The following is a 25,987-nucleotide window of genomic DNA, read 5'->3' as shown; positions in this document are numbered from 1 at the left end:
GGGCCTGAAGCAAAGGAGAATGTAGGGAGTAATGAGTCTGGGCGGGTGCTTGGAGGAACAGAGCAGGTCTCCTGAAGGACACAGCATAAGATGTCAGCAATCAAAGCTTCTCTAGCGCTCCTTTTGACTTCTCTAAACCTAGAAGTAAACAGCCCCTTGAAGGCCTTATCCTGGTCTCCTGCCTGTTGTGCTAGTGACCCAGTGCTCCTGCCAGTTTTTCTTCTCGCCAGCACCACATGCTCTGCACCTTCTTTCATTATTTTTTCTTACACTGGGTGGATCCAATTCCTGAGGCATCTTTTCTATTGGCCCAAGGCAGCATTATAGGTGAAAGAGTACAGGCCTTGGAGTCTGAGAGTTTGGGGTACAGACCTTCTCCCTTCCACTTGCACCTGTGAAGCACTGAGTGAATCACTTGTCTCCCTTGTCTAGCAGTACTCTTATCGAGTAAAATGATTTAGGCAAGCATTTAGCACATTTTCTGTAACATTTTTAAGTGTCAGCGTGTCAATAGTGTGTATAAGGCAACCCCTTGGGCCTGTGAGCACAACTTCCTAAGACTACGGACACCTTATTTATCTTCTCTATGACCTTAGAATGTTGAGATCATTTCTTCGCTTCTAAATCCAACACATGTTCATATTTTTACCTTTGATGAAATCTGTCCTTTCTGCTTTTTCTATCTCATCTGCTTTAGGAGGCTGAATTTTCTCTCAGGTAAGCCTGTTCAGATGTTTTATTCTCTGTAATTCAGTCAAGCTATCTTTTTTGACAATTTGTGTAACTTTGTGCTTATCCCCAGCATTTTTCTCTCCCTTGTGCTCACACCAGAAGTTAGCACATGTTTTCTGGAAAAGACCAGTTAGTAAATACTTTAGGATTGTGGGTCATATTGTGTCTATTGCAATTCTGCAACTCTGTCATTATTGTGGGAAAGGAACCACAAATGAAACCTAAAAAAATGATCAAGGATGTGTTTTGATGAAACCTTACATGTCAGAGCAGGCAGCAGGACCTATTTTGTCTGGGGACTATAGTCTGCCCACCTTTAATCTGTGCATTTAAATCCCAATCAATTTTATAATTTCCCTATGTAGTTCCTTAAAAGCAACATTAGAAGCTATGACAACTGACACTTTATACTTAGAAGAACAGGTGATTCTAGCCTCTCTGTGTTTACAGCAATGCTAGCTGTTGTAATTCTTATGAGGGGAGATAGACAAGAACTTTTCTCAGGTTGTTTAACAAATGTAATGTTAATGCAATAGTCTAAGTAATTCAGGAGGCCTGCTTTCATTTCTCTTATTAGGACCCATGTGCTGAGTATCGGGAACATATGAAAAATGGAAAACTCAGCTGTACTCGGGAGAGTGATCCTGTACGAGGTGCTGATGGGAAATCGTACAACAACAAATGTGCCATGTGTAAAGAGCTACTGTGAGTGCTTATTGCAATAGTCGTTTCTAAATGATAGCCACGTATTCCTCCTGAAATAATGTTCTTTGTTCAAATGTTCAAATGTTCTTTGGCTTCCTTCATGAAAGTCATCATTTTTTGACATTTCCTAAATATTATCTCTTTCTCTTGCATTTCCTAATAAATATGAATCCAAGAAGGCAGCTAATCAAGTGGCTGGTGCCCACCCTGTTTCTTTTATAATTCCATGTGACCTCCAAGTGCTCTTACGATAGAGAATTGTTCTTCAGTTGTGCCTGAACCCTAGGAGGACTTTGTGATGGTCATTTGGAATATCTGATTGATGCAGTTCACCAGAGTTTGTTTCTTGTCATATACATGGACACACTTATTGCTGTTTCTTTTGTTTATTTTCCCTTGGTGCATGGTACTGAAACTGAATTAGCATGCCTTATGACCCAGTTCAGTCACAGTTTTTGTGCTTTTAGGGCAAATAATGTAATTTTTTTAGTCCCATCTGTAAATAGAAGTAGGTGACTTTTTGAAGAACGTTTTAAGTTTTGAAACTTAACACAATGTTTTTAATTATGGCATTTAATTGATAGTGTTTAACAATTTATTTAATGCCCCCTTAAAACATACACACACACACACACACACACACACACACATATGTTATTCACCTTCCTACTTGAAAAAAAAGTGGTCATATAGGCCATGTGAGAAAATCTTATCTAAATGTTATATGTAGAGGGAAATGAGAGGGAAGAGGGGGGTATGAAAGATGGTGGAGTGAGACAGACATCATTACCCTATGTACATGTATGATTACATGAATGGTATCAATCTACATCATGCACAACCATAGAAATTAAAAGATGTACCCCATGTGTACAATGAATCAAAATACAGTCTGTAAAAATAAAAAAAAATAATAATTAAAAAACAAATAAATGGTACAATTTACCATTATGAAAACAGATTGATTTGTTCAGTTTCCTTAGGAGTGAACTTCAGGGCTCAAGCCGGAATCCAGTTCTTCTGAATAACAGCCTATTATCTATTCTACACTTTCAGTAGGAGCAGGAGAACAGAACAGGGTAGTGTGAGGGGTTACCATTGGATAGGTATTTTAATTCCATGTTCTTGAACAGGTCGCATCACTTCCATAGGCTTCAATATTCTCATATTTTTAATTCAGACAAGGCAGCAATAATCACAGTAGTGGTAGTGTTGCCCTAATGTTCAGTAAATATCTGGTATCACTATTTACAGTAATAAATAATCACTAACATTATGGTTTCTTACATGATCTCATATTCTCTTTTTCCACAACTAATACTTCATAGATATGATGAATTTAAATGAGATAGCTCTTCATTTATGACTTGCTGAATCATTCTTTAAGAGCAAAACATTTTGTAAAAGAACAACCACAGATTTTCAAATGGGTAAGATTTTTAAGATAAAAATCTGTTATTATAAGATCTTTACCTGGAATAGTTAACAGGGAAAAAAACATAAATTGATCATTTTTGACAATCTTTTAAAGGCATTAAATGCTTGCTATTTAACAGGCACTCTTCATGGACAGGTATTCTTCAAGTGAACTAGACAAAGTTCCTGCACTGATGGAACTATAAAATAGTATAGATAATAGACAAGCAAATAACTATTTAAGACAAGACAGTAAGGATAATAAAGCAACAGAAAGAAAATGTAGCTCCTGTTTTCTTTATGGTATTCAGAGAGACCTGACAGTTTAGGGAGACCTGTAAAATGTGGACTAAGTAAGACATTTGGAAATCTGGAAGAAGAAAGTTTCTGGCAGAGCAAGAGACAACGCAAGTCTAAAGATATGTATGAGAATTAGCAAACCCATGTGACCAAAAGGAGGCCTCTAGTCTCAAAGATCATTGAGGAAGAGGGACAAATACAGGAAATGAATTTGAAAAGATTATAAGGGCTGTTTAGGACCCTAAATAGAGAAAGATGTTGAATTTTATTTTATATGTGATCAGATGATACTAGAGGTTTTTGAGCAGAGCTATGATTAGAATTAGAATTCTAACAAGCTGAATAATTATAGGAATCCTCTTTTTTCCAATAATTTACTTGGTTAAAATTTCATGACTTTAAATTTGAATCTTACATATGTATTTTATGGCCAGATCTCTATTCCCTGTACACTCAAAGGGAACTCCCTAAAATAAATATTTTTTATTGAAATGATATATGTATATCTAGGTATATAATTATATTCATACCAATCCTTTGTTTTCTGTGAAAACCCGAGTGAAATTCTGAAAGAGAAATAACACGAATTAAAGTTTTACATTATTTGGATCTTGGACTAACTGCACCAGAATCACCAGACTTGCTTTTTTAAAATCAGATTACTGAACCTAAATTCAGATGAATAAAACTGTTGGAATGTTCAGTGAATCCAAATTTTGAACAATCTCTAAATGTATGTGAAAACTTAAGAGACCACTGGCATAAATCACGTGAGCGTTTTAGTCAGCTTTTTTGCTGCTTTGACCAGAAGACCGACAAGAGCAATTAGAGGAGGAAAAGTGGGAGCTTGCGGGCAGGGGCAGCTCATGGTGGTTACAGAGGTCTCAGTCCATAGATGGCTAACTCCATTCCTCTGGGCTGGAGGCGAGGTTGAACATCATGGTGGAACAGTAGGGCAGAGGAAAGCAGCTTCAGACATGGCCACCATGAAGCAGAGAGAAAGAGCCTCTACTTACCAGGTACAAAATATATACCCCAAAGGAATGCCCCCAATGACCCACCTTTTCCAGCTACACCCTGTCTGCCTTTAGTTACCATCCAGTGAATTCCTATCAGGGGATTAACTCACTGATTGGGTTAAGGCAGTCATAACCTAAGCATTTCACCTCTAAGCCTTCTTGTATTGCCTCACACATGAGCTATTAGGGTCACCTCATATCCAAACCATAACTGTGAGACAGGTAAGATATAAAAAAAAGAATGTGTTCCTCAGATGCTTTCCATATTACTCTTCTTTCTATTTTGGGTTCTACACTTTAAGAAATTATGTTTTAATTATTCCTTGACCTCAAAATCAAGGAAGCAGGACAGGGAGTTGATGGAACCTTAGAAACCATAGCTCATGATGAAAAGCCAAGGATCTGAGGAGACTGGACATGAGACTTGAAGCTTGCCTTTAAATCTGAAGACTAACGTGAAGAAGCAATAGATTGAGTGGTGTGCTCTGTGTTTTTCTGAGAATATGAACATCAAAATGGACATTATAGGGAGATAAATCTGGACACAAACAAAAAAGACTTTGTAATTATGGGAACTGATGTGCCTTGTGATGAAGGTCAACTGCACTCGGGTCAGTAATGCAGTGGATTGTCCTCCTCAAGGAGGGGCAGAGGGTGTTGCTCTGGAGGAGGTTCAGGATATATAAACCGTCACCCTTGTGTACGTGCTGCTAAGGTGGCTATTGATGTATTTTTTCTTCCAGACAAAGAGAAATTGAGGAAAAAGATAAGAATTCTGGCTTTAGATCAAATGAGACTGGATCAGAGTCAGGAAAGGTGAGTCATTAACTAGGTTTTGACAGAACTGTCTTTCTCTAAGTCCTCATAGACATGGAAAGAGGTTGTGGATATGGTCAACTAAGATCTTGTCCTTTGAAGGTCAGGAACCAATTTTAAAATGAGAATGTCATTGGCAATTTGTTTGGTGTATAACTTTAATGCCAAGTGGAAATCTTCCAGTCCAATGATTTATTAATTGTAAGGATTATGTTAATCATAATCATAGCTTCATTATGATTAATAAATCATAGTTTATTTAATTCTCTCAGCAGCTTATAAAACTTTTAAACTTTATTTTAGAGAAAATGAGGTTCAACAAAGTATAGTTTGTTTTTTTTAGAATTGCTATTATGACAAATTACTAGAAACAGTAGCTTACAACAACACAGTGTTATTATCTTACATTTCTGGGGTTCAGAAATTCTAAATTGTCTTACTAAAACCAAAGTGACAGTAAAATTTTGTTCCTTTGTGGAAGCTCCAGAGGATAGTCTGTTTCTTCGCCTTCTTTAACTTTGGAGGTGACCTGCTTGTCTTCAAAGTGAGCCAGGGCCTGTCAAGTCTTTCTTATGCTCTCTCACTGTGACACCGACTTCATTGCTTCCCTGTCTCATGGATAAGAAACTTATCCATGAAATTACATTGAATCCTGGCAGATAACTCTGGATAACTTTCCCATTTCAAATACAGCTAATTGCCAAATCTAATTCTATATGCAATGTAATCCCCCCTCTAAATGTAAAGCAACATATTTGCAGACTTCAGAAATTTGGACACGGATATTTATATGGCCATACTTGTATCCACCAAAGCAAAATTAAGAGGCTGTCTTGTTGGTGTAGAGTTTTTTGAGTTCTTTATAGATTCTGGAGATTAGTGCTCTATCTGAAGTATGATTGGCAAAGATATTCTCCCACTCTGTAGGCTCTTTCTTCACATTACTGATAGTTTCCTTTGCTGAGAGAAAGCTTTTTAGTTTGAATCTATCCCAGTTATTGATTCTTGCTTTTATTTCTTGTGCTATGGGAGTCCTGTTGAGGAAGTCTGGTCCTAGCCCTACATGTTGAAGATCGGGACCTACTTTTTCTTCTATAATCTGCAGAGTCTCTGGACTGATTCCAAGGTCCTTAATCCATTTTGAGTTGAGTTTTGTGCAGGGTGAGAGATATGGGTTTAGTTTCATTCTGTTGCATATGGATTTCCAATTCTCCCAGCACCATTTGTTGAAGAGGCTATCTTTTCTCCATTGCATATTTTTGGCGCCTTTGTCTAGTATTAGAACGTTGTATTAATAAGAGAAATGCAAATCAAAACCACCCTAAGATTCCATCTCACCCCAATTAGAATGGCGATTATCAAAAATACAAGCAACAGGTGTTGGCGAGGATGTGGGGAGAAAGGTACACTCATACATTGCTGGTGGGGCTGCAAATTAGTGCAGCCACTCTGGAAAGCAGTGTGGAGATTCCTTAGAAAAATTGGAATGGACCCTCCATTTGACCCAGCTATCCCACTCCTTGGCCTATACCCAAAGGACTTAAAATCAGCATACTACAGAGATACAGCCACATCAATGTTCATAGCTGCTCAATTCACAATAGCCAGACTATGGAACCAACCTAGATGCCCTTCAATTGATGAGTGGATAAAGAAGCTGTGGTATATATATATATACAATGGAATATTACTCAGCCATAAAGAATGACAAAATTATGGCATTTGCAGGCAAATGGATGAAATTGGAGAATATCATGCTAAGTGAGATAAGCCAATCTCAAAAAGCCAAAGGACGAATGATATCGCTAATAAGTGGAGGATGACACATAATGGGGGGGAGGGAAGGGTTAGTGTTAGGGTTAGAGTTAGGGTTAGGGAGGGGGGCAAGTATGGAGGAAGAAAGTACTGTATAGAGGGTAAAGAGGGGTGGGAGGGGTGGGGGGAAGGGGAAAAAATAACAGAATGAATCAAACAACATTACTGTATGTAAATTTATGATTACACAAATGGTATGCCTTTACGCCATGTACAAACAGAGAAACAACATGTATCCCATTTGTTTACAATTAAAAAAAAAAGAAGCTGTCTTACTCTTGGATGAAATCTGATTTTCAAGCAGTTAAATGCTATGTGAAAACAGCACTTCTGATCTAATATTTCCTTCTTCTCAGGATGTATGTGATGAGTTTAGAAGCCAAATGAAAAATGGAAAACTCATCTGCACTCGAGAGAGTGACCCTGTCCGGGGTCCTGATGGCAAGACACATGGCAACAAATGTGCCATGTGTAAGGAGAGGCTGTGAGTACAAACCAAAAATGGGGATTAGACCGTGAGTCACGAAGGTACAATTACTCATCAGTGTGAGAAAGTGGGAATTATTTTAGAAGCAGACCTTGTCATTGAGGAGGTGTTTATTCACCTTGGTTGAAAATGTTTGTTTCCATCCTGTCCTTCAGGGAAAGGGAAGCAGCTGAACACAAAAAGAAAGAAGATGAAGAAAAGAAAAATACAGGAGAAAAGAGCAATGACAAGGAGGTAATGCATGTTAAACATTGTAACACCTACACTTGGCTGCTTTGCTGTTGATGAATTCATCAGAAGAGCGTTTGTGGAAGACAGACTGTCCCGGTCAAGGGTGGTAAACAGGAAAGTCAAGGCTCCTTACAAAGAAACAGCCTGCTATGGAGAGCCCCAGCAGCAGCTCTGATGCAGTTACCATACATTTGGAGGGCAAGCGACACTTGTCAAATTACTGTGATCATACATTCAGTGAACTTCAGTTCTGAAGTTGTAAAACAAACAAATAAACAGATGCCAAAAATTACAAATAAGAAACCAAGTATCAAAAATTCAGAGTTCCACATAATAAATTCTTCAGCTGGCATTTCAGCGCCACCTAGTGTTCGATTTTGGCTCTATAAATAGTGTTCACCCCATAGAGTATTACAGGGTGCCATCCTTTCCATCCAGGGTTTCCAAGTAGAAAAGCAAAATAGTAAAATTTTCCTTGGAAGATTTTCCCACTAGTGAGACAACATTTCATCAGTCCTCTATGCTGACTAAGCAAAATGAAACATTACTAGTAGTCATAATCATTCTAAAATAGTTTGGCAATATCTGTTGTGCATTTCAGTAGTTGAATGACTTTGAGAATATAATTTATGGTACAACTCCAGATGATCTCTACTGGATGTTCATTTAAAGTTTTGGTCAGTGTTCAAGTTTGTGATATTTTAAAAATTTCACACTGAAAAACAACTATGTGTGTTTGTGTGTATATTTAAAATATTGAGATTTTGTGTATGTGATGAGACCTGTGGCTTTATCTATAGATAGAAATTACCATATTTAGACATGCCTAATATGTATGATGTGGATTGTTCAAATTTGACAACTTAGAAAAATTTAAGAGACCATGCCTACATACAAAAAATAAACAGATGGGACTAAACCCTTAAAGCAAGAGTTGTAATACAGGCAGTAGGGTGCTAACATAAACATGTATGTTTGTGGTATTGTGGGCACCTAGAAAAGAAAATGATTTTAGTTATCTCTAAAAATGATGGGTGTGAGACATTTAATGTATTCATCGCATATTCAACTAAAAATTCCAGATCTCTCCCCCCAACCCCCCCCCCTCATTATTTTAATGCAGTTAATAAAAGCAGGCCTTCAGGGTAGGGGATATGGCTCAGTGGTAGAGTGCTTACCTGACATGTGTGAGGCCTTGGGTTTGATCCCACACCTTAAAATAACAACTATAACAATAATTTTAAAAAGGTGGTCTGGAATTTTTTATGAGTATCACAATTTAAAGAAAGAAGGGTAACTACAATCTAGGCTTCTAGCAGTATTTTTTCTTATAATGTTTTCACTTATCTACTTTGCCTCTTTGAAGTTAAAGGAAATTCAAGAGACTTCTATACCTCACCAAAGCTTTCAAAAGATGCCAGGTCCTGTGGACTCAGTTCTATTGGTTTCTTTTTGAGGTCTTTTTTTTTCCCAACTAATGAAAAAATAGTTAGCTTGAATGTGGTTCAGTGATAGAGCACTTTCCTAGTATGCATGAATGAAGTCCTAGGTTCCAAAAACTGAAAAAAAAAAAAAAAAAAAAAAAACAAATCTAAACAATGCTTAGCATTTTTTTTAAACAAATAGACAGGATCTTTATTTTCTACCATGTAAAATTAAGCAATAAAAAGAATACCCTGGTTGTTATCAGGTTTCTGGTCAAAACTAATTTTAATTACTTAATATTTCTGAGTCATATTTTTCTCATTTGTAAAATAGTGAAAATGAGCATTTATCTTCTGGATTTGTATGACCACTATAGTAAACCTATTAGAACATGCAACAAATGCCTGGAATGTAGTCCACATTTGATATAATGTTGTTTTTTTTTTTTTTTTTTTTTTAAATAAATGTATTGAGGAACAAACCTGAACATTTACATGTTTGTGTGTCTTGCCAGAAGAGTATTTTCAGTTCATTCCAGGGCTCTTGAATTAGACTTTTTAATGTGTATAGTAATGACTACAGTTGCAGAGACAGATTTGGGGCTGGTCTCTTAGAAGACTATATAAAAGTGGAAAGTGTTCTCTAGGCAGTAGTGAAATTCCACAGGGCAAGATAGTTATTGGGAGTCTACGGACAGGATTCAAACTATTTAGGCAGAGATTGGATAAAATGCCTTTAAAATACATTTCATCTCAGAAATCTCATTTTCTCTTTTTTTTTCCCCTCAAGTGTTATGAATTCATATCTAACCAACCAATCATGTTTTCAGGCTTTAAAGATTAAACTATTATAGTAACATCTTTCTTCCTCCACCACCTCCTGTTGACAGGATGTGTGTCGTGAGTTCCGGAGCAAGCAGAGAGATGGAAAACTTGTCTGCACCAGAGAAAATAACCCTGTTCGAGGCCCAGATGGCAAGATGCATGTCAACAAGTGTGCCATGTGTCTGAGCATCTTGTATGTGAAGAGGCTTATTTATCCGTGCATTTGTTATATTGTGCCTGTTTGCCAGAAAATAGTTCCTGTTCCTTTAAAACCTGAGAGCTCTTGGCTTCACACATTAAAGATAAACAGCTCTTCAATTTTGAAGAGGACGGTCACTTTCTAAAACACTTTAAAAAGAATTTTTTTTTTTATTTCAATGATGAGGAGCATAATCATATGTGGAGTCTCTGGGGTGGGAAAACAGCTACTGCCTAGTGACAAAATCAATGACCTTTTCAAGAGAGAGCTTAGAAATTAACCTGGGACAGAACAATTCATTTTGCAGAGCCTCAGTCTCTCCTATCTGTGAATGAAGTACAACAAATACCCAACACAGTTGTAGGAATTCAAAGTGAGAACCTTTTAAAAATGTTTCTAAACTTCAAATCACTATCACTATAAAATGAACAATCAAAATTGAGAGTTTAGTCATAATATTCCTGGAAAAGTAAAAGTGAGAAAGGAAGCACCTTTCTAGGTGAGATAGTAAATGTATTCTATTAAGGAAAAAAATAAAGTAATGGCCTTTTAGGATCCTGTCGTTCTAGATGACAGTATCATAAGAGATACAATGAAACTTGAGAGCATGGATTGCCCAGATATGATATGGAAACTTCAATCCCAAGAACAGACTAGTAAAAAAAAAAAAAAAAAAAAAAAAGTATTTTATATGTATGAGAAAATAGTGTTAGAGTTGCTAATGTTTAGAATTGGCAAGATTAGCCAACCTGGTGGCACACTCTTATAATCCCAATGACTCGGAAGGTTGAGGAAGGATGATTGCAAGTTCAAGGTTAGCCTCAGCAACTCAGTGAGGCACTAAGCAACTTAATGAGACCCTGTCTCAAAATGAAAAAGGGTGGGAGACTTGGCTCAGTCATTGAGCGCCTTTGGGTTCAAATCTAAAACCAAAAAAAAAAAAAAAAAGGAATTGTCAAGATTACTTGCCTAAAGAAAATTCATTAACAAACCTAAAAACAAAAACAAACAAACAAACAAACAAAAAAAACCCCTTTTTTGTTTCCTTCTGCAGTGAACGAGAAGCCAGTGAAAGAAATAATGACGAAGAAAAGTTCATTTCCAAGCCTTCAAACAATGCAAAGGTTGTTTCTTAAAAGATGCTCAAATAATGTTTCACTTTCCACCTTCAGAATCTTGCCTTCTTCTCCAGTCTTGGGATAATAAAGATACTAATGTTTTACTTTTAAGAAAATTGATTTTGCCAGTGTTGTCACTTTGGGTCATAATAAGGCTTTGGGGGTCTGATGCTTTTCTTGATTTTTGTGGATAATTCTCTTAGAGCATGTGCCAATTATTGCTTTAGTCTTTCTGCTTTAGGAGAAATGAGGCTTCCAGTAGTTTATAGTCATTGATTTTAAAGATGCAGGCAAGTTGAAATAATCTTGAGCCTTCTGTTTAGCTTCTCTCCTTGATGTCTTTTTTTCTGTTTTCTCCAGATGATTTTCACAGCATCAACGAATCAATAGTGTGCATACTTCATGCTGCTTTTTCTATTTGCTTTTCAAGACTGCAAAGAAGAACCTCCCTTCAGTCCTTTAACAGTGATAATAATCACATTTATAGAGTTACATTCCCATGGGATTCTCCCGGAGCTAACAGCACACACAATGTGGAAATGGGGGAACAATGGATGAAAGGGAAAGGGTGACAAGGAGGGTGTGTCAAGTGTTATTTTATGTTTCCCTATATTTCAGGACCAGTGCAGAGAGGTTCAGAATGAAGCAGAGGATGCAAAGTTTAGACAGTCTGGGAGTACCTTGGCCTCCATTGCCAGGATCAGAGCAGTGAGTCTGAGCCGAGAGCCAATGGAGGACTTCATAGAGCCACATTTACTTCCTAAAGCCGCCCAGCAGAAAAAGGAGAAGGCCATGTTCACTTCCCCTCTCTCATCTTCCAGGATGAGTGCAGTGACTTTCGAAAGCATTTGAGGAATGGAGAGCTCATCTGTACCCGAGAGCTCGACCCTGTGCGTGGCGATGACGGAAAGTTCTACAGGAACAAGTGCCACAAGTGCAGAGCTGTCTTGTGAGTAAGAAGATTCTGCTCTGACTCTAAGCGGGGGAGGGGGGCTGCATTTTTAGAAACAATCCATTGAATAAATATGAGTGCCGGTGAAGCCACGGAGTTGTCAAAATAAGTCTTTAGAATTATGGCCCTTAAGTTGAGAACACCCGGCCTGGTAGAAAGAGTAGAAAGAGTGCTTGGACTTGGAGACGGGAAATCCAGGTGTAAGTTCTTGCCATGACACTCAATGTGTCGCTTACATTATTTTTTTCCAGCTTTTAACATCATAGGAAAAAGGAATCCTTCCAAATCTTTGTTCTACAACTCTATCAGACTCAGCAGAGAAATCTTTTTTTTTTTAATGCAGATTTTTATACTTCAGAATATTTTAAATCAAAATTTATAGAGCTAAAGAATTTGTGGGATTTTTGTTTTGTTTTTGTTTATTGTTTTTATTTTGGCATACCAGGGATTAAACTCAGAGGTACTCATGAGCAATGAGCCACATCCCCACTCTATTTTGTATTTTTATTTAGAGACAGGGTTTCACTGCATTGCTCAGGGTCTCCCCTTTGCTGAGACTGGCTTTGAACTCAAGATCCTCCTGTCTCAGCCCCGCCCCCAGCTGCTGGGATTACAGGCTTGTGCTACCTCACCTGGGAAGAATTTGTGTTTTAGAAAGGGTTTTATGTTGTTTTAATGAGCAACCAAACTTCAGGACCAATGTACAAGTTGATGATGGTGATGACAGTCGTGAAAAACACTGCTAATACAACAATAGTAATATTTATTTAACTTTTCAGTGTTCACATTGTATGTTCTTTGAGGTAGGAGCTACCAACACTGCACTCTATATTCTAGGAAATTGAAACTTAGGAACTCTAAGCCACTCATTTAAGGTCACACATCTATCAAGTGATAAGAGTCCTATACCAGCCCCCTGTTGCATACTTTACTAGACATTTTTCCAGATTGCTCTCTGCTTTAATGTTCTGGGGTTCTTAACAAGATTATCTAACTTCCCATTGGACATCCCATTCACATTCCCCTTGTAAATATTACTTTAAATTATTATTATTATGTACAATATTTTGTTTCCTTGTTCAGTCAAAAAGAAGCTTTGGAAAGAGCAAAACTTCAAAAAAAGCCATCCCACATTAGAGCTTCTGAAGAGGAAAACAACCCAGCTTCGCTCAATTCTCTGGTAAGAATGACTAGTTTGTAAATCTATTCATGAATTTAATTCACTTGTGTTTTCAGGACAGCTGCTCCTTTTGCATAATTCCCAGTTGCTAGTGGGATCTGGGGAGACTGATTGAGTACAACCCTGAGAGCTTTGCTTTGAGGACTAGATGGAGTTTATTCTTGGCTAGAGTTCTAGGATTACCATTGGTACAACATTCTGCTCTGAGATTGGTAGCCCTGATTCCATTGGGAACATTCTGAAATTTTAAGAAGTGGGTGTGTCATGGATGTGACTAATCCAATGTGTGGTTAAATATGTAGTCAGAAGTCTTTATTTTCTCATGTTTCTGCAGATCAGAAGGTCCATCACAAAGCTACTCATGTGTCTCTTCCAGCCCAGTTTCTTCCTAATAGCCAAGAAAACACAGCAGAGTAGAAGCTGGGTGATGAGACATTCTGGGAATACATTAGTGGGCGGCAAGGGCAGAAGCCAGACAGCCCATGAGCAATTGCAGTGGTTCATCAAAGAGGTGGTTCTGGCTTTTACCACCATGGAAGGCAGAGCTCATGAGAGGTGGCTAGATAATGGCTCCACTTTGAAAGTGAAGTCAAGAGACTTTGTTCAGAGTTGAGGTACTGCATAAGAAGAAAAGAAGCATCCTGTCTTTGTTGCCTCTGTCTTCTGCTTCTTTGTGGGGCTTTATCCTAATACTGAATGTTGCAGTAGCAGTAACCCGAAAATATGTTGGACTTAACTAGTTCAGTCCCAATTTGCCAAGATTCATAGAAGTTCCTGTCTAAATTCTCCCTGAATAGTTATATCAATATGGAACTCAACACAATCTAACAAAGTTTATTTAGATGTTTGAATTATTTCTCAAAACAAGAACAATTACTGCCCAGATCTTCTTAAGTATATAATGATACAATACTATTACATTTTTTATTTCTTCTTTGTTTGTTTCAGAATGTAGTTTTCAATGAATTTACTAATTTCTTCTAAGTTGTCAATTTCATTGGTATATTCACAATATTTCCACATTATCCTTTTAATATCAATAGTTAATATCTTTAGTTTTAATAATGGTGATATGTATTTTTCTACACTTTTAGTTAATTTCACAAATAGATTATCACTCTATTAATCTTTTCTAGAAGCTAACTTTTGGTTTTGTTCTCTTTACTTTTATCAGTTTCTCCTCTTTTTTTTTTTTTTTGGTTTCTTTGACTTAATTTACTCATCATGTACTAGCTTCTTGAGTTAATAGTTTGCATCATTGATTTTAGAACTTCCTTCTTTTCCAATCCGTATAAAATAATAACTTTCTAGGGGCTGGGAGATAGCTCAGTTGGTAGAGTGCTTGCCTCACAAGCACAAAAGGCCCTGGGTTCAATCCCCAGCACCGCAAAAAAAAAAAAAAAAAAAAAAAAAAAAAAAAAAAAAAAATATAACTTTCTCTCAAATCACTGCTTGAATTGCTGATATTTGATAGTTTTCATTTTTTATGTCTTTTACTCTACCATTTCTAAATTGTATCATGATTACATTGTATCACCAGTGATAAAAGATTCATTCTTCTACTTTCAACCTGCCAACTTCCTCATATTTAAAGTACATTTCTTATAAATGATAGTAAGATCTTTATATTCTTCAAGTTTGACATTTCTGTCTTCAGTTAACTAGAGTATCCATTTATTAATATTTATTATAATTACATTGTATTCAAGCCTGCCGCCATCCTACTTGTTTTCAAATCTATTCTCTCTCTCGAATTCTTTCTCTTTTGGTCTTAATTGTTTTGCTTTTTTTCTCAGTATTAAGTACGGTTCAATTCATACTTCCAAAAGACTATGAAAACATGTTTTTTTTATATTGAAAATATATTGATCACCATGGAAAACATGCTGACAACTAACATTTACTGAGCTTTTGGTATGCAATATACTCTATATTATGCATGCATTTCATTCATTATTTGATTTAATTTCCAAAAACCATAATGTAAGAACTACTCTTACTCTTTTTTAGGTGAGAAAATTAAGGCTCAAAAGATCTAGATAAATTGCTTCTCTACTTAGTGGCAGAGCTAGGACTCAAAAACCCATGCAGTTAACTAGTACTTAGCTATGAGTCTTTCCCTTCTAGGTTGTACATGACCAGTACCTTCCTTTAAAAAATGAATGTTATTTGTAGTGTAATTAAAATCTTAATTTTCTCCCTATGGGCGTGTGCAACTTATCGTGCCTGGTACTTTGTAGGATTTCTGCTCTTACTGTTTTGTTCTCTTTGGTGTCTTTGTTTAGAAAGTTATCTTCTATAGTTAAAAGAAGCTCAATCCAGGAGGTTAAGTCCATCTAATTTGGTGTGAAATAAACACGTAGGCTGTATAAACTTTATCACTTTTCTGTTCCTAATCACTTACACAGATGTGATTAAGGAAACCAGGAGGTGCCCCAAACCCATCCTTTCTTTCTGAATGCTGTTAAGCAAGTCTGCTTTATGCTTTGCTTGTTCAGAATTCCGAGATGTGCAAACACTACCGAGTGCTGCCAAGGATGGGTTATATTTGCCCACAGGATTTGCAGCCTGTCTGTGGTGATGATGGCCAAACATACAGCAATCCTTGTATGCTCTGTCATGAAAACCTGTAAGTATGCAGGGTGCGCCTCAAAGCTCCCAGGGTAGAAGAGCCTAACTGTATTGTTGACCTACACTAGGGTACTGAAGTCATGTTGGGGTTTATTGTAGTCATTTATAAATCACAGCAGTTAAAAATTCAGAATTTCACATCTTTCTTATATGTAAAATAGAAAGGATTCCACTGTTATTTCTTTAGTATAAGTGCTTCTCTATATTGTTACATACTTTACTGAGTAGAAGAGAAAAAAAAGAAAAAGGGGTTTGGCTAGAGCCATTATGGAGCCTCTCTATAAGCCCATGTATGCTCACGGGAGCACGAACATCATCCATCCTGCACATGTCTAAGAAAAGCAGTGGAGATCACTGCTGTACAGATTCAGCCTCACCTATGATGTCTAAACAGTCCTATGACTGCAAGACAGTCACTGACTTCCCATCTTCCTTGAACCTTTTTCTTGAAGGAAGTGCTACCATGCAAAAGGAAGTGCAAACCTGCCAGGTGTCAGGGTGCTAACCTGTAATCCCAGCAACTCAGGAGGATGAGGCAGGAGGATCTCAAGTTCAAAACCAGCCTCAACAACCTAGTGAGGCCCAAAGAAACTTAGTGAGACCCTGTCTCAAAATATAAATAGATAGATAGATAGATAGATAGATAGATAGATAGATAGATAGATAGATAGATAGATATAAGGGCTGGGATGTGGTTAAATGCCCCTGGGTTCAATCCCCAGAACCCAAAACAAAACAAAACCAAACAAAAACAGAACAATGGCACACTGATGTCTATGTCTATTCTAATTTATCACTGTTCACGTGTCCAAATTACCTCATTGTTCCCTTGATTTCTTCATTGAAAAAGTGGAGACAGTTGTCTGAGCAACTGACTTCACAGGTTATTGAGAGTAACTATCAGATATGAAAATATTTTTATTTTAGGCTGAATACAAGGGATCTATTTTATTGCTTTCATTATTGGTTTCAGCTTTGTTCCATTTGATCAGTTTTCAGTGAAAGCATGGTGACAGACTTTGGTTTTTCCATCCCATGCCACCCTGAGCTTACACTGCAGTCCAAGTACTACTCTGGCCTTCTTTGAACACTGTAAACAAGGTCCAGGATATGAGGAAGAAACTCCTTGATATCCTCATTTTCAATCCTAGAAAATACTTGAATTTTCATTTATTTTCTTTTGAATGAAATAACTCATAAAAAGTCATTCCTCAGGTCATATACGCAAAATTACAAATCATGAATGTAAGTACTTATGTGTTCTTGGAACTATATAAGGCATGGAAAGATAAGATACCTTCACATTCAGTCAATGAGTCCCTGTAACCTGCTATGAAATGGCATTGCCATCTTTGTACAGAAAGGTTCTGAGAGTTCAGGTAATTTATTAAAGATCAAAAGGCTAGGATGTACGTTAGACAACATCTTAGCCTTGTTGATTTGTGTCTAAATGGTTTTTTAAATAATTTAACCACTGTACTACTGTTGTATCCAAAGCAGTAGCTCAATAAAACTTTGTAGAAGCAAGGATTACTTTGATAATATAAAAAAAGTGACTGCTTTTAAGAATACAGAAATATTGTTATGACATGAGAAATTTGTATGCATAACATCTATGGGCTTATGAGTGACTTAGAATCCATCCATGAACCTTACAGAATGTGAAGGAATTAAAGTCTTGTTTAAGGAGTGTTTAAGGAATTCCAATCATCTAGGAATTCCATTGTTGTATATATGGCACATCCAACCCAGAAGTCCTTCAATTCCTTTTTTATTACAAGTGTCAGAACTTGAATTATCAGTATAATTTCATCAAGCTTTGCATTACCTGTATAGGCCCATAAAAAGTGATTCTCTACTAAAGGGAGACTTAGAGTTGGAAACTTATATAATGAAAATATTAATAAAGCATGCCTCAGTATGTATTATTTGGCAAAGCAAGCTGGGAATATATATTGTAGAGAAAAGAAGACTCAGGTTATCCTAGGCAAGAGGGGCCAATTTTTGTTTCAGTGGTGTTAGAGAAGTTGTAGGGGAGAAATTTCAACATGAACAATATCCTAAGACAAATTGTACTGCCTTGTCAGACAACCAGTTTTCGACACCAGAGGCAAACCAGTCCATCATATTCATAATATTTCTTGAGGGAAAGGCATTAAAATTCCTACTCTTTTAAGATCATTTCAAATGATGAGATACAGACCGTTTGATTGTGTCTTGTTAGATTTTCTGTACCCCAAGTCATATTACATAAATTTAATATAGTCAGCCTTCTCTCTGGGATCTGATTTTCCCATCGACAAAATGATGATTTGTGGAGTACATGACGTCCAACATTCTGAAATTCTATGAGTATTAGGGGCTGAAATGTGACAGGTTGTGTTCAGGGCTAGAGGATAAATCTGGAGCATGAGAGACTGAACCTGGATGGAGAACCCTGGAGGATGGCAGCATTTTGACCCCAGGCCTTCCTCCTAATTTCAGCTTGTGATATTCAGTTTTACCCACATTGATCCTTATTTATAGGTCATTGTAACATTCTTCAATCTTCCTCTGTTCTGTTTTAGGATGCATCAGACTAACACACACATACGCAGTAAAGGGAGGTGTAAGGAAAGCAGCGACCCAGAAACACCTGTGAAGACAGGTAAATCTGTAAGTACCAAGCCTTCCTGCTCATGGTGTTTGAAGCAGCTGGTCTGCCTTTGTCCTCTTGCTCTGGCTGATGGAAATTTCTCAGGCCTGAGAAGCAGCACTAGGTCAGGTGACCCCAGAATTGGTCACATTTTTACTGTAAAGATAATTAAGTAATTACTGAAATATGTGGGGAAAACAAAAGCAGTTTACATTTTAGACTCATTACTTGACTCCTTAATAGATTTTTGTGAGCAATGTCCCCATTCTAACATTACGTTTTGCGGGATAGTTTTTATTCTCTGTAATCCACAATAAAAAGATGAAGCAGAGGCCAGGTGTAGAGTCAGAAATGGATTAAAACCATTCCTATGTAATACTCATATCCTCACATATTACTTCCAAACATTGAGAGTTGACCTATTTCATTTAAATTTCTACAATGATATTTTAACACACGGTTGTCTTTGTTAATCTCCCTGGTAACTTTGAGAAGTTTCTCCCCCAAGCAAAATGATTTGTAACCTGGAAAAATAAATTTTCAAATAAGAGAAAATATTTTCTTATAAGATAAATATGGGTTCAAATGACAGTTTTTAATATTTTTCATGCATGAGACCTTTGTTGACTCATATAAATACTCTAAGCCAAAGATCTCAATGAACTGTTGAAAACAGTCACTAAGCACTGACTTTAAAACTCTTGGCACAGCATCTAAAAAACTAATGGCAACTTTTATTATTATGATCACTATTTATACCTAAGACCAGAGTATGAACTTAGAGTCTGGAGTACGAATTTGGAAAAAGATCCTGGCATAGTGATTATTTAATGTAAATAAATTATTTTAACTAATTAAATTTTAATAGGATTATGCTTAATATTTGTATCAAACAAAATTTTTAAAAATCTCACAAATTTACTTATTATTTCTAATGGGTTTTACTTCATGCCACTGCCACAAAAAACTTTAGCAATAATGGAATTGAAAATATTCTGCTAGATTTGAAAGCAACACTAAATGAAACCCTATTGCCCTGATGTGGGAAACTGGGAATACTTGGGGTATAATATAAGACTTTCTGGTCTCACAATAGCAGTGGGAAGGCAGAATAGAGTAGACCAGGACATCTATTTCTCATGTAACTTGACAGGAAATTACTTACCTATGTCGGATCTTTAGATACCTATAAAAGAGAAGACTTAAACTTTTGCTCTAGTTCCTATGTTATTTGCTAGTATATTCCATATATAAATTCTTGGTGGTTTGAATTCTACTTTATTGACAGAATATACTGTTCTCCTTCCACACAAACATATCTCCTTGCATATATCTCAAAATGAAGAGGTAGAAATAATCTTTATTCCAGTCAAATAGACCACACCTCTTTGTAACAGGCAAACTCTGTAGGTGATTTGACAAAAACTACTTCAGGAGGAACTTGCCTTAAGGTCACACTGGTAAAATATAGTTCTTCAAATAATGAAGAATCTTGCCAGGGGTCGGCACACAGGGCCTTGGAAGGGAGTTGCTTCCTCTCGTTTCTGGGTTTTTCCTTTCCACTAGAATTCTACAGCAAGCATTATTAATGACAGGAAAAAACATTTTATGGGGTTAGTTGGTGAAACAAATGGTTATACCAGAAGGTGTCCTGGACACGGATGCAGTGTCATTTCCCTCTGTGTGATTGAGTGTGATCTTGGGTACAGGTGGTACGGATGGGCTTGGTTCAGTATTGCACCTATGATTATTATAGTGGTATATCCTGGAGGTTAGAACCTATTGCCTGAGTTTTATTGCTGGGTGGAAGATCCTTTAAGAGAGTCAGGCATCCCACAATGGAATGATGGCAGGCAGTGACAACTTCTCAAAAAGTAGGTTGAGGATCCTGAAACCCGTACAGTTGCTTACTATCTAAGTAGTATTTTCTATTATACAGTGACTACTAAGATTTATGTAGATCTTTAGAGTTATATGTACATTTTCTTTTTGCATTTTCATACTGGTCTTGTGATTGGGGCAGGGATTGTCACCTTCCCCATCTTATAGAAAACCAGCCTGGGAGAAATTCAATCATTTATCCAAGTTACTCAGTGCAAATCTGGAATTCAGTGTATGTCTTCTAACCTCATAATTTGCTCCCTGCCATGATGCTTAGTCAGCAGGAGATTCTAAAATATAGTGGGTCTAGAAAAGATATTATTTCAGATTTTCTATATCAGGCAATAGGTTCCAACCTCCAGGGGATGTACAGCCATGATAGTCATCAGAGCAGTGTTGGACCTTGACCCATCTATGGCACCTAGACCCAACTGGTAACCGCATTAAGGAAAATACAAATATAATTTTGTGAGATGAATAAATAACTATTCTCAGCCTTGTGACATATTGTCAAGGCTTTGACACGACCATAGCTTGTCCCTTTCAAACCAAAGGAAAGCTTGTTGAGTAGATGTAGGCACTGAAACTTATGGTTGAGTTCGGAATGACTCAACTGCTCTTGCCATGATGGTAGTAACTGATGATGTGCAGTTACCTGGAAGGAAATTTTCAGGCCTTCATCCCCTTTTAAAAGATTTTTAAATTTTGATTAATGTTTTAAATATTGACTTGAGCAATGTTTGAAAACATAGGTAAGCCAGGAAAATAGTACAGCTGATTATACTCTAAAGGTTTAAAACAAACTATAACAGAAAAGCATTAATGTCACAGGCAATGGATTCATCATTACCGAATTTGAGAATTTAGTAAGTCACTAGGATCTGAAGCCCAATTTCCTCATCTATGAAATAGTATTAATGACTTCTACCTTTTTTATTATGATGAAGGTCATATGTAATAAAGAGCAGAGGCAAGCCATGTTCATTTCTGTGTCTACCTCAACAGGCGCTCACACATGCTAGGTGCTCAAACAATGCTCATAGAAAAACACTGAGTAAAATGTGAAAGTAACTTTCAATTGCTAATTCTTAGCAGAGTGTATGAATCTTTTATGAAAGTACAGCTGAGTATACATCCCAGTTCTCTGCAGTGTCCCTGAGTTCTATCATCTGACCTCCCATCGTCTCTTTCAGGACAAATGATTTAAGGATTGATGAATGCAACAAGGGAAAAGGATGCCCTAATTCTGAACCTCCTACCTTCGTCATCTGTATATACAAAGAATGCTTCAGAGTTCTTCTTATTTACTGTGGAAAACAATACAGAGCTGTTGGGATTGGACTCACTGATTTTCAGTCTTTTCCATCTCTTTCCTCCTAGACACTGTGGTCTTAGAGCACACAGAAATCCCCACTCATTCCGTGCTCTGAAAATGCCCGGATCACAATGTTGTCTGTCCAACTGCCTGTTTAATAAAAGTAGACTCAGCAGAACACCCCTTTTGGGATTTCTTTATCACTGCCTAGATAAAAGGACCTTTTTTTTTTTTTTATAGAAACTGGATAAATTCTATTCTTTTATCTTGCAAATAAACTCATTGGTGGACAGAATACTCATTTTCTTTATGTTCAAGTTGCTATCATAGTTGGTCAGGAGTGCCTAGGTAGGAGATAAGGCAGTGTGGACATCCAGACATCCAGCAGTATATAAAGCTACCTATTACAATACCAGCCCTCCTGTATTTTCATGGATAACATAACTGTCTCTCAGTTATGTAAGCCTATCCAATGAACAGACTAACAATTTCTTATACCCAGTTATGTTACCTCTTGAAAATTCCATACATGGGGGCTTTGTACCCATAATCTGGGAAAGACTAGGGAAATGATTACCAATATGTGCAAATCTCCAGAGTAGCACTCTCCAATAAAACAATAAAAGCTACAGTCATGATTTAAAATTTTCTAATAGCCACCAAAGAAATGGGTATATTTAATTTTAATAATGTATTTTATGTAGTCCCACATATCAAAGCTATTAATGTAACTAATATAAATTCTTCAATTTACTGTCTTTGGTATCAGTGTGTATTTGATACTTTAAGTACATCTCTCTTTGGACCAACCACAGTCCAAGGGCTCCATAGCTACATATGGATAGAGGTCACCACATTACATAATTCTACTCTACTGTGAGCTAACACGCATAGGAAATGAGGAAAGGAGGAACCAAGCATTAGCTATTGGTGGAATGAAATGACTTGTGGACTCCTGCCTCCATGCTGAAACTCTCTCATTCTACGAATCTGGTTAATGGTCTACCTAGTAGCCTGGTTCACCTGAAGATTCTGGGCTGGTGGTGAACATATTCCAGAGGAAGGAAACTTGGACAACCCTTCATGGATGAAAGCATTCTTAGTCACCAAACTCTGCCTGGAGTTGCAGACCTAATTGGATTTGAAGAGTTCATTTTATATATTTTCCTCTTTTTTGTTTTCTAAGTTAAGTCTCCAGTAGGTCAATTATAATAGGATTTTATGATCTTTATCCTTTGTAACAGAATGAAAATTCATCAATACCTATGTTGTTTTGTTCTATGTTGTTATTAAGAAAAAAGAAAGGACTATTAATCATTTTTCAGGTATGAAAAATATGGTTTTATTTCAGAAAAAAATGAGAAAACAATATTGAAAGTGTTTTCTTTGGCAATTCCAGGATTTGTTTTAAAGATTCTATGGCACATGAAGCTGCAGCCCCTTTCTGTTCATATATAGGCAATCTAGAAACTCTTTTCATGACTAAGAAAGTTTTTTAAGAACTGGATATTTTGTTATGTCACTTTGAATATGTTACTGATAGCTAAACAAGAAACCCTTTACATTTCTTTCATTTTTCTTAAGTAATATGTACAAAACTTTTTTATTCCACCCTCAAGAATTAACCAACCCCTGGCAATCATCCTGGGTCCCAGGGAAAGGGTATGGCTTAGAGACAGAGTGGGTTGGAGGTAATGGGGTCTGGAATAGAATGAGAGACAGGGAGGCCCAGGGACCTCAGGGTGACAGGAGCAAGATGGAGATGAATAGGTGAGGAATAGGGCAGGAACAAAGAAAGATAAAGTTGAGTGCAGAGTGAGGCTTAGGATCAGGGTTAATAGTGTAAAGGCGCTGAACACATAATTTGGGATTTAAAAAATGTCTCAAGTTGATTTCTTTTTGAGTACACTAGCTAGAGGTGCATGAAAATGCCATCTATGTCAAAATGGTCACAACAAAAATTAGCTGCATTAAATGTCAATAAAACAACTCTTGGAGTTACCTCTTGAGTTACATCCTGATTCGGAGGCAAATGGAAAGCAGACTCATCTCCATAAAGCTTCACAAACTAGATTCAAAATTCTAATTCTGAGATATGACAAAGGATCCTGAGATGGAACCAAAGAAAACAAAACTTTCTACTCACTCCTCCTGTCTGTTCGCACAGACTTCGGCATCTGTCCATAGTTGATATTTTAGACTCTGTTTCAGAATATGTATTTTCAGAGACCTAGTCCTTTCAATCTATTTTCTCATATTATGAACTCTCTTGGAGTCTTCCTTTCTCTCTCAAAGCTTCAGAAATACCCAAGGAGAGCACCTATGTAGACTATAGATTGACAAATTTTTCTGTAAGGAGTCAGAAAATATTTTGATTCTTTATGGAAGATATAGATAGTCTTTGTCATGACTATTCAATGCTTTTTTTTTTAAGGGGAGGAAAAGTTTATTTGGTGCTCACAGTTTCAGAGGAGGTCTCAGTCCATAGATAGCCAACTCCATTCCTCTGGGCTCAAGGTGAGGCAGAATAGCAGGGCAGAAGGGTACGGTGGAGTAAAGCAGCTCAGGATATAGCAATCAGGAAACAAAGAGAGCTCTGCTCACCAAGGACAAAATATAAGCCCCCAAAGCATGCTTCTAGTGACCCACTTCCCTATCTGCCTATAGTTACCACCCAGTTAATCCATATCAGTGGATTAATGCACTGATTAGGTTAAAGTTCTCATAACCCAATCATTTCATCACTAACCTTTCTTGGGTTATCTTACATATCAGCTTTTGGGGAACACCATATCTAAACCATAGCAATCATAACTATTAGTTCCCAAGGGCTCCTCCATTTGTGAATGGGATTAAAGCCCTTGTGAAAGAGGCTTCACATAGTATTTAACTTGCTTACCTGTCTCTCTTTCACCACATGAGAATAGAAGATTCCTCCCCTCCAGAGAAGATGCAGCAACAAATGCTGGTATTGTATACATAAATGCAAATAAATGGATTTTTGTTATGTAAATAAATCCAACTGTTTTAATAAAACTATAAAAATTGAGCATCACTAGTGCAAAAATCTGAAATCCTAAATGCTGCAAAATCCCAAAATCTTGGAGCACTGACATGATGCAATAAGTGGAAAAGTCCACACTATGAAACTTTTTTCATGCACAAAATCATTTAAAACATTGCATTAAATTGCCTTTGGTTAAGGACGAATGATATCGGTAATAAGTGGATGATGACACATAATGGGGGGAGGGAGGGGTTAGTGTTAGGGTTAGAGTTAGGGTTAGGGAGGGGGCAAGAATGGAGGAAGGAAGGTCTGTATAGAGGGAAAAGATGGGTGGGAGGGGTGGGGGGAAGGGAAAAAATAACAGAATGAATCAAACAACATTACCCTATGTAAATTTATGATTACACAAATGGTATGCCTTTACGCCATGTACAAACAGAGAAACAACATGCATCCCATTTGTTTACAATAAAAAAAATTGCCTTTGGTTTATGTGTACAAGCTATAAATGAAACAAAAATGAATTTAGTGTTAAGGCTTAAGTCTTATCCCTAAGACTCTTTCTCTCTCACTAAAATACACACACACACACACACATGTATATATATTTATATATGTGCTCAGCTGCATATATATGTATGTGTATATCATGTATATACACATGATATATAGAGAATATTTGCATATACTTATATATATAGACATTTATATATTGCTTTGTATAATATACACAAAAATCTCAAATTTATGTGTTTGGGAATATTTGTGTATATATGCACATACATATGTGTGTGTGTGTGTGTATATATATATATATACACACCTATATATGAAAATATTCTCAAATCCAAAAACATCCAAAATCTAAAAATCCTCCTGGTCCTGATCATGTTAGAAAAGGGATATATGGCTATATTTACAGAAGAAAGTGATGGGTTAGATTTGGTTTGTGGGACTCTAGTTTCTGGGGTATAGACCAAGTCAGTAATGAACAAACGTCTGTCTTTTGTCCTTTGTTTTGGTAAATCATTTTCTCTTTGCCCCTCTCCAGTCCCTTAAACACTAAGAACTCTTCTTATTCTAGGATAGTTTTAGTAGAAAATAATAAAAGTTGACATTTATATGTATGGTCAAAACTGAGAGAAGCACAGGGCAAGGCTTGCATGTGTTCCCCAATCTGATGTGTTATGCTACGGACTGAATTATGTTCCTGCAAAGTTTATAGATTGAAACTGGAACCCCCAATGTGATTGTAATTAGAAGAGGCAATTAGAGAAGTAATTCAGGCTAAATGAGTTT

At 36.8% G+C, this 25,987-nt stretch overlaps 1 protein-coding gene across 4 annotated transcripts in view; it reads left to right on the top strand.

The window, feature by feature from the left end:
- The window catches only part of SPINK5 (serine peptidase inhibitor Kazal type 5), a 70,232-nt gene extending 48,253 nt beyond the window's left edge, over window positions 1-21,979 (top strand). For 2 of the 4 annotated variants that reach the window (XM_079145929.1, XM_079145928.1), the window contains exons 23-34: window positions 1,310-1,437; window positions 4,916-4,988; window positions 7,160-7,287; window positions 7,446-7,524; window positions 9,836-9,963; window positions 11,024-11,093; window positions 11,706-11,795; window positions 11,909-12,036; window positions 13,123-13,219; window positions 15,718-15,848; window positions 18,418-18,505; window positions 21,560-21,979. In XM_079145929.1, the coding sequence (XP_079002055.1) occupies window positions 1,310-1,437; window positions 4,916-4,988; window positions 7,160-7,287; window positions 7,446-7,524; window positions 9,836-9,963; window positions 11,024-11,093; window positions 11,706-11,795; window positions 11,909-12,036; window positions 13,123-13,219; window positions 15,718-15,848; window positions 18,418-18,505; window positions 21,560-21,568 (1,149 nt within the window). In that variant the 3' untranslated portion in view covers window positions 21,569-21,979. The remainder of the gene's footprint in view (window positions 1-1,309; window positions 1,438-4,915; window positions 4,989-7,159; window positions 7,288-7,445; window positions 7,525-9,835; window positions 9,964-11,023; window positions 11,094-11,705; window positions 11,796-11,908; window positions 12,037-13,122; window positions 13,220-15,717; window positions 15,849-18,417; window positions 18,506-21,559) is intronic. The other 2 variants (XM_079145930.1, XM_079145931.1) reach the window with 2 other exon arrangements.
- The last annotated feature ends 4,008 nt before the right edge of the window (window positions 21,980-25,987 follow it).

Source organism: Sciurus vulgaris (assembly GCF_902686455.1).
Source record: "Sciurus vulgaris genome assembly, chromosome: 6".
In the NCBI taxonomy this organism is placed as follows: Eukaryota; Metazoa; Chordata; class Mammalia; order Rodentia; family Sciuridae; genus Sciurus; species Sciurus vulgaris.
This window is presented reverse-complemented; position numbering and strand designations above follow the sequence as displayed.